Source organism: Pipistrellus hanaki (genome assembly GCF_964339955.1).
Source record: "Pipistrellus hanaki genome assembly, chromosome: 6".
NCBI lineage: Eukaryota > Metazoa > Chordata > Mammalia > Chiroptera > Vespertilionidae > Pipistrellus > Pipistrellus hanaki.
The window spans coordinates 13,215,964-13,225,825 of NC_140508.1; the positions used below are offsets into that span (position 1 = coordinate 13,215,964).

A 9,862-nucleotide genomic window follows, 5' to 3' on the forward strand; every position below is an offset into this window, starting at 1 on the left:
GCACCGCTACCTGCCCATTCCTAATGCCCCCTGAAGATTTCTTGAATAAGTCAGCTGTGTCCTTCTGGCGTGATCTAAGTAGCCTCCCTCTTAACACCCTCTGTTTATGAGCACACAGGTTCCAGTTCTAATTAAGTGGACGCAAAGGAACTGGAAACTTATGCCTTTGTGTTGGGTCAGTGTTACAGGCCTACACACATGGGCAGATAAGATAAAATATACAGCCACTGCTGATTCATTCAATGGTCCCAAGAGCCTTTCTATAAAACTCTTAATTAAATGCTGCAAAGAGTGTTTCTCCATAAACATAACTGTGTATTATTAGCAAGCTAATTTGTGATTCAATAGATTAATTTTTAAGGTGATCAAATTCAACAGACATTTTTTCACTGTTTTCTTTTTTTTTTTTTTCCTTTAATATATATTTTTATTGATTTCAGAGAGGAAGGAAGAGGGAAAAAGAAATAGAAACATCAGTGACAAGAGAAAATCATCGATCGGCTGCCTCCTGCATGCCCCCCACTGGGGGGTCAAGCCCTTAACCCAGGCATGTACCCTTGACCAGAATCAAACCCAGGACCCTTCAGTCCGCAGGCTGAAACTCTATCCACTGAGCCAAACTGGCTAGGGCTCTTTGCTCTTTTCTCTTTTTATTTGAACCTCAGGTACACATAATTGGATTAACCATAATGATTTGTGACATGTTCTCATTATTGGCTGAGCATGATCTGCTCTACTTATTTTTTTAAAGAAATTTTTAAAACTGACTTGAGAGAGAGAGAAGCGAGGGAAACAGCGATTTGTTGCTCAACTTATTTATGTACTCACTGGTTGATTCTTACATGAGCCCTGACGGGGGACTGAACCTGCATCCTTGGTGTATCAGGATGATGCCTAACCAAATGAATATTAGCCACAAATTCACCACCAAACAAACTCAGCACCATCGGATGGGCGTGACAATAACGTGCATCTAACCACATGGTTCTCACTCCCATCCTCTCCTTCCTCCCATCCAAGGTCTTTGTATCCTGAGTCCTATGTTCAACGTTCTTTTTTATACCATTTCATTTCATGTGAGAGTTTCTAATGTCAAAACTTCAAAATAGCCTGGGACTTGGAAAAGTGGTAAGCGCTAAAGCCACCTGGCTTTCAAAAATTCAACTAAGGAAAACCAGTACCACAATATACTTGTTTTCTAATCAGGAAACTCATATGTAAAATCCTATATAACAAAAGGGTAATATGCAAATTATCCCCTTGACTGGAAGTTCGACCAGAGTTTGGCCAGAGGGTGGGGCCGCCTCCCCCAGGCCAGCCCCCACCTGTGCACGAATTCATGCACCGAGCCTTTAGTTATATCATAAATATGTACACAGAGAATTTTAAGTAGTATATACAAATCACTCATTGGGAATAAAGAATGTATGTAAAAAAAAAAATCTGCATTTAGCTAATGATATAGGTGTCCCAAGTGCCCTGCCTCCAACCATCTACTCTTAAAAAAAAAAAAAAAAGACCAAAGGCCATACACAAGTGAGTCTGACCCCACCCAATGGACCAACAGGAACAAGCCTCATTAGAGTGGCAATTCATTGTGCTCACAATGTAACACTGTGGCTCCAAAGAAAAAGGTTTTCTGATTATCATTAGGACACACGAAATACTGGGAAACAGTTGAAAAATTCACCCAGACTACAATAGAATCTCTTCTAAAATGTTCCACCAGGACAAGAGAGCCGGACCTCATTAGTGACAGGAGGATTCCACTTTGAGAACAAGACTCCCTCCCAATTAGGTTATTCCAGGGAAATCTATTGCTGCTAAGAGCATATGAGAGGGGCCTGTGAACAAAGATAGTTCCTTTGATCTCAGAGTTGTAGAAGGATTAAATGAAATCATGTAGGTGGGAAAGGCTCTGGAAATTACACATAAAACGTTGTGAAATGAGCTCTGAACACCGGACAGACAAGCCCCACAATCCCAATTATCTTGTCTCCTCAGAACTTGGCCAATACCTGGTACATACATAATGACACCTATATCATTAGCTAAATGCAGATTTTTTTTTGACATATATTCTTTATTCCCAATGAATGATTTGTATATACTATTTTAAAATCTCAGAACTTGGCCAATACCTGGTACAGACATTTCAATAAATGTCTGAAGAATGAATGAATTCAAAACCCCCTTGCTAAGGAATCCAGATTCCACCCCGCCCCCACCCCTTAACCCCCAGCAAGTGGTCTTTCTTAAATAAATCAATAAGAATGAGAGCTCATAGAAAAAAAATGAGCTAAAAATAAACAGTATTTTTATTTTTAATTTTTAAAATATATTTTATTGATTTTTTACAGAAAGGAAGGGAGAGGGAGAGAGAGTTAGAAACATCAATGAGAGAGAAACATCGATCAGCTGCCTCCTGCACACCCCCTACTGGGGATGTGCCCACAACCAAGGTACATGCCTTTGACCGGAATCCAACCCGGGACCCTTGAGTCCCCAGGCCGACGCTCTATCCACTGAGCCAATCTGGCTAGGGTTAGTATTTTTTATTTGAAAAGACTTTTAAGGTATGAAATACTGCCCAAAGTTATGAAAATGTAAATTAACACAATGAGACTTTAAAAAAAAAAAAAAACCATTAGAATGGCAAAAATCTAAAAGTTCAAAGACTATGCTAAGCTGTTGGGAAATAGCCTTTCTTAGGCATGATAGTGCATTGGCACAGGCCCTTGGGCAGGGACTATCAGACATAGTGCCCTTTTTGACCATCCCCCTCCTTGGCAACCCTTCTAGCTACCAGCTGTGATGCTTCATGTTGAGACTTTCTCACTTTCCTTGACCAAAGTGACTCATGGGTAAATGGACATTACCTCTGTGACACGTGGGTGTTAGAGGGCTCCTAGGGATTTTACTCTGGGACTCCTCCCCTAGAGAGAAGTCGGCAAACCAAGTGCATCAGAGTACATTTCTATGCGATTGAAATACAAGCTCTTTCCACTCTGTGATGATCAACAACGGAAACATATAAAATAACAAGCTTTCCGTGGGAGTCAGGATAGTCAGGATAATGCTTAGGGCACCTGCAGACTCTTCAACCAGACCATCTGGATTCAAATTCCAAATCACATAGTAAGTGCTCAGTAAATGTTAGCTGTTATTTTACTTGGAATAAACACCAAATTCCTATTATGATCTACAACCTACATGATATATTCTGTATCTCCAACCTCATCTTTACTCTCCCCAATTGTTTACAATCCAATTTGCCTCTTCGGTTTCTTGATCATTCTAAGTTTATTTGCCTGAGGCTCTTTCCACTCCCAGTAAGGACTGTTCTCCCAGATCTAACTGGTTCCTCACCATCCAGGTTTTGGGTTTAACATCAGCCCTAATTTATCTATCCAAAATAGCTTCTCCTTCTCTACTCGATACATCACATTTTGATTTATTTTATGGCCCTTACCGATAACTTACTTGATTTGTCTCCCCCGTTTAAATATAAACTCCACGGCGACAGGAAAACTCTTGTTCATCTTTATCCTAGAACTAGAATGATGACTGGTACACTTAAGGCACTTGATGTTTATTAAATGAAAAGGAAAAGAAAAATTATCATTCAGCCGAAACCGGTTTGGCTCAATGGATAGAGCATCGGCTTGGGGACTGAAGGATCCCGAGTTCAATTCCGGTCAAGGGCATAATACCTTGGTTGCGAGCACATCCCCGGTAGGGGGTGTGCAAGAGGCAGCTGATTGATGACTCTCTCATCGATGTTTCTAACTCTCTATCTCTCTCCCTTCCTCTCTGTACAAAATCAATAAAATATATTTTTAAAAATTATCATTCAAATCCCATTCAAATGTAAAAACTTAGCCACAATCCACAGAGAAAACAGGATTTCAAAGAATAAAAAGAGCTGGGTCTCATAAGTGGATATTTTTGTGCTCCTAACAGCCCATCTTTTGAAAAATCTTTCACTAATTTAAAAAAATCCCAGATTATGAGTTCTGCCTCCCTGTTGTAGACAACAGAATTCGAATTCCCAGAATTCTTGCTGCTAGTATTTAGGCATGTGATTGGGCGCTACCTACCAGACACACCCTCATAAGACTCAGAAAAGAGCAATCCTATCTAATAAAATGGTAATATACAAATTGACCATCACTCCACACAAGATGGCTGTGCTGATGTGATCAAAGATGGCTGCCCCCATGTAGACACAAAGATGGCCACCACAAGATCAGGGGAGGGCAGTTGGGAGGGACCCAGGCCTGCAGGGGAGGGCAGTTGGGGGTGGGGGGAAGATTAGGTCTGCAGGGGAGGAAAGCTGGGAGGGACCAGGTCTGCAGGGGAGGCAGTTGGGGGCTACCAAACCTGCAGGGGAGGGCAGTTGGGGGCAACCAGGCCTGCAGGGTAGGGCAGTTGGGGGCAGTTGCGGGGGGGGGGGGGGGGGAGGCGGTAACCAGGCCTGCAGGGCAAGACAGTTTGGGGCAACCGCACCTGGAGGGGAGGGCAGTTGGGGACTACCAGACCTGCAAGGGAGGACAGTTGGGGAGGGACCCAGGCCTGCAGGGGAAGAAAGCTGGGAGGGACCAGCCTACAGGGGAGGGCAGTTGGGGGTGACCAGGCCTGCAGGGGAGGACAATTGGGGGCAATCATGCCTGCAGGGGAGGGCAATTGGGGGGACCAGACCTGCTAAGGGCAGTTTCGGGGCTACCAGGCCGGCAGGGGAGGGCAGTTAGGGGTTACCAGGCTGGCATAGGAGGGCTGTTAGGGGCGATCAGGCTGGCAGGGAGCAGTTTGGCATTGATCAGGTTGGCAGGGAAGTAGTTAGGAATTGATCAGGCTGGCAGGCAGAAGTGGTTAGGGGCAATAAGGCAAGCAGGCAAGTGAGTGGTCTGGAGCCAGTAGTCCTGGATTGTGAGAGGGATGTCTGACTGCCTGTTTAGGCCCGATCCCAGCGAGGGGTTCCAGACTGAAGAGGGTGCAGGCTGGGCTGAGGGACACCTGCCCCCAGTGCACGAATTTTGTGCACCAGGCCTCCAGTCTATATAATCTATATAATAAAAGCCTAAGAAACCATTACAGCGGAATGACCGGTTACTATGATGCACATTAACCACCAGGGTTAATGCAAGAGCTTTCAATGCAAGAGCTGCCCCCTGTTGGTCAGTGTGCTCCTGCAGGGGGAGTGCCGCTCAGCCAGAAGCCAGGCTCACGCCTGGTGAGCAGCGAGCAGGCAGGCAATGAGGAGTAAGGGTTCCTGGACTGTGAGAGGAATGTCAACCTCTGGCTTAGGCCCTATTCCTGCAGGGGTCCTGGACTGAGAGATGGTGCAGGCCAGGCTGAGGGATCCCTCAACCCCAGTGCACAAATTTCGTGCACTGGACCTCTAGTTCAGTATAAAGCCACTCTGCCTCCTGCCCTCTGGGCTGGATGGTGTTGGGCTTTGTAGGAGAGCAATGGGGCCAGGTCAAGTGAGATCAGTGATGCTCTGCTGGAAGTTTCCTCTTTATTTTAGAGGACAGCAGAGCACAAGTGTCTCAGGCCAGTTCTGTGCATGGTTTTGGGCGCGGCTCCTAGAAGTACAGCCTTAGGTCTGTCTCCAATGACAATCAGGTTTGCAGGAACTACCAAATCTGCCTAACTTTAAGACATTACTTTCTATCTCTGTTCAGTTGATTGTTTCCTGATATGTATCAGAACCAGCTTTGGTCCTGGGAATAAGAAGGTACGACAACAGGCCCAGAGATCTTTGTTCTCTCCAGATCTCAGTCATTTATTTCCCCAACTCCTTGGGAGAAGCAGTTATAAGAAACCTGCTCCATCTTTATAACATAGAATGGCCTATTATACTTTAAGCACCCATATTCAAAAAATGAGCTTCAGTTAAAAAGTGATGAGTATCCTCATTTTGAATTTGACTTTTAAATGCCATCCTTTTATAATAAAACCAGAGGCCCAGTGCATGAAATTCATGCACAGAGGGGGTGTCCCTTAATCCAGCCTACACCCTTTCCAATCTGGGACCCCTCGGGGGATGTCTGACGGTTAAACCAGCAGTCAGACATCCCTCTCACAATCCGGGACTGCTGGCTCCTAACTGCTTGCCTGCCTGATTGCCCTTAACTGCTTCTGCCTGCCAGCCTGATCGCCCCCTAATGGCTTCCCTGCCGGCCTGATCGAGGCCTAACTGCTCCCCTGCCAGCTTCATCACGCACAACTGCCCTCCCCTGCCGCAACCCGCCTCCTCTGCTGGGACCCGGCTCCTCAGTGCCACACAGAGCTGCAGGACTTACAGGCCTCACCATGCAGAGCGGGCCCTGCCTCTGCTTTGCATGTGTGTGTGGGCAACTCGTGACAATATTGCACAAGGGTGTTGCACGAGGGCATAACGCCACCTAGGCTTTCATTATATAGGACAAGAGTCCCTATCAGAGGTTGCAAACTGATAAGGAAATCTGACACACAGAGGGTTTTGTCTGCCCGCAATGCTTTTTCATTTTCTAAAACATTTGTAGCCAGAGATACAAAGATTTCACATTCATGACTATAAATTACAGGTAGGTTTATATGCCAGAGTCAGTTGGCGAGTAGGGGCCCCCTTTGACAAGGCATTTCTTCTTCAATTTGTCACTAATATATATTCACATACCAAATGTTCCCTTTTAGTTTTGTTGCAGATATTGGAAATTGGGCAGAGTACCTGCCATTTCATGGAAATGTTTAAAAATCAGAACCGCCTACATTTTGCACTACTATAAAATGCTGGAATAAAACAAACTAAATCAAGATTAAAAGGGCAAGTTAAAGGGGAAAAGGGAGAGTTCTTTGGTCGGTGCAAAGTGTTAGTCATGCAGGAGTGGGAGGATTCTGGGATCTGTTGCAAGCATGTGCAGGTGGTTGACAATATTGTTGGGAACTGCTGGGAGGGTGTATTTTTATAATTTTTTTTTCTACAATTAAAGTATCAATGTAATTCACTATATGAAAAGGAGAAAAAAAGTTAAGAAACACATAAACTTAATAAATGCATCTGATAAATTCAGGCAAAACTCTTGGCAAACTATAAACAGAAAAAATGTCATTAATTTGATGTAGGTTATTTATAGTAAAGCAATAACAAGCAATACTGATCAAATCATCAGTTTTTCATCTGAGCCTGAGATAAGAATGTTCACTATTCCACCTTAATTCAGTATTGTATTTGGGGTCCTGACCATACAGGGAAGCCAACAATAAAAATAACAGACTGGATGGGAAAGGGCAGAAGTTTGGAACTTGGACTTGAAAAAGCCAAAGCAAGCCAAACAATAGTATACAGTTTAGAAAATGTTATGTGTACAGCATAGGGCGGACCCTGAAGCTAACTTTAAAAATCAGCAACTTGTAAGAGAAACTGACATACTACGGAGGTGGTTTCCTTTTTCTTGCTAACCTGTAAATACTTCACTTTTATGTGAATTCAAAATATTTAATGATCACTTTCCAGATAATTAAGACAATTTTCACTTTAACCCTTAGTTCCATAGGATATATTCTATCATTTGAAATAGAAATAAGACCCAAAGAATGCCTTTAGTAAACAATAAACTGATCTTAAGTATATCATCTACAATCAATTCAGTAAGACTAAGTTTACAACAACTTAATTCCAGGCCTAAAAAAGACCCATTTAGAGCAGGGGTCCTCAAACTTTTTAAAGTGGGGGCCAGATCACGGTCCCTCAGAGAGCTGGAGGGCCGGACTATATGAACTACTAATTCCTACTGTAACACCTCGGCTGCGCTCACTGCCCAAAAAACCTGGCGGGCTGGATCAGACTCCTCTGCGGGCCGCATGTGGCCCGCAGGCCGTAGTTTGAAGACCCCTGATTTAGAGAGTCTTTTGATTGGGGGAGGTGGGAAAAAAGCAAGACAGGCAAATGATCTGCAAATTAAAACACAAAATCCTATCACTTACAATATATCTCACATGTTCAAGACACCCTCCAAGCACTGAAAACATAAGACAGTTATCAAAAACAATTTTATAGACCCTCAACAACGTAACACCCAATAAATTACCATTAAAAAAGCCCCTTATAAAAAGAAAGCTATGTATTCACAGATGCAGAATCCAGTCTTTGTACATTACTGAGAAAAATGGAAGTAAATGTATCTTTAAGGTTAACATGGCAATCCACATTTTTCTCAGGTCAGACTATGGATAGCAGCCACCTCAGTACTGAGGAAACGTTTCATCGATTTTGGCAGCCCAGGCCATGAGCCCCCCCACAACATCCTGAACTGTGAGAGAGTCTAACTCTGGGATTGCTGTCAAGGACTGCAGGATCTTCACGGCTTTCTGGGAGTCATTGCCCAGTTTGCAAATCACATAGACCGGGAGGGCTGCTCCTTCCTGTGTGCCTTGCTTCCCTTTCTGGATTGCTTCTCCTAAGAGTTTCAGGCTCTCCCCATCCCCCCGTTCCAAATGTTTCAAAGGGATGTGTAGAGCATGAGGCAAACGACAGATGTCCACTTCCACTTGAGGCCTGACGTCCAGCAGTAGGTGGGGCGACCCAGAATCCAGAAGTCGCTTATAGTCAGCGACAGAGACTCGCTCTTCGGGGCTCAGCAGCTGAAGGGAGCGGCACTTATCCGTGGCTGAGGAGCCACAGAAGGCTTCATAGTCCTGCAGGTGGGTCACCGTGGGCCGTTCTCCACAAGCTGCGCAATCCGGCCTGCGGCCCCGCAGCTGAATGCAGCGGAAATGTCCTCCGAGGGCGTCGAAGAGCAACAGGCTGCCACTGTAAGAGGGGCCCATCCCTGCGGCGATCTTCAACACTTCCAGCGCCTGCAGGCAGCCCAGGACGCCCGTGACAACACCGAGCACCCCGCCATCCGCGCAGTTGGTCACCGTCTCCGCTGGTGGTGGCTGGGGGAACAGGCAGCGATAGCAAGGCCCGCCGTCGTAGTGGTAGACTGTGATTTGGCCCTCAAAGCGCAGGGCGCTGGCGGACACGAGAGGCCTGCCGGCCAGCACACACGCGTCGCTCACAAGGTAGCGGGTGGGCACGTTGTCAGAGCAGTCAGCGACCACGTCATAACGGCGGACTAGGTCTAGGGCCGTGGCTGGAGTAAGAGCCTGGGCATAGGGCACGCACTCCACAGCTGAATTGAGCCGGCGCAGCGAGGCTGCAGCGGAAAAGACCTTGGCCTGGCCGGCCAGGGCCTCGCCGTGCAGCACTTGGCGGGGCAGGTTGCTCACTTCCACCACGTCGTAGTCCACAAGGCCCAGGCGGCCCACGCCGGCCGCTGCCAGGTACTGCGCCAGCGGGCAGCCGAGCCCACCGCAGCCCACGACTAGCACGGCCGCGGTGGCCAGCCGCAGCTGCCCGTGCACCCCGAGCTCAGGCAGCACGAGCTGCCGGCTGTAGCGCAGAATCTCATCGCGGGACAGCGCGGCCTTCGGCGGCAGGGGCGACACCGGAGCCTGCGGCTCTGGCTCATCCTCCGCCAGAAGAGCCGCCGCCAGTCTCTGCTTCAGGGAACTCAGTTCCTCCTCGCGCAGGGCAACTTCAGCCTGCAAGGCAAGAACCTCCTCTCGGGAAGCCATGGCAGCCGCTTCCGGAAGTTATCTTGAAGGCATTTCCGTTTCCGGCTTATCGTCTCCTGGAGACTGGAATAAACTAAAAAACCTTACGGAACTTTGGAAAAGGTGATAAATGGATATTTATTTCCTAAAACAGCATTCAGATTCAGTTTTAAAGATTCATCAGCTCTGACTCTATAGGAGAATTAGTACTCAACCACACAGTCCCCTCCCCGGACTCCCCCGTCTCTTCCAGCATTTGGCGCGGTCCGACTCGGCC

At 46.5% G+C, this 9,862-nt stretch overlaps 1 protein-coding gene across 1 annotated transcript; it reads right to left on the reverse strand.

The window, feature by feature from the left end:
* Positions 1-7,462: 7,462 nt before the first annotated feature.
* On the reverse strand, positions 7,463-9,816 carry MOCS3 (molybdenum cofactor synthesis 3). The gene has a single exon (XM_084886996.1). The coding sequence runs from the start codon at positions 9,604-9,606 to the stop codon at positions 8,230-8,232; it is 1,377 nt and encodes a 458-aa protein (XP_084743122.1). The 5' UTR covers positions 9,607-9,816; the 3' UTR covers positions 7,463-8,229.
* Between the last annotated feature and the right edge of the window lie 46 nt (positions 9,817-9,862).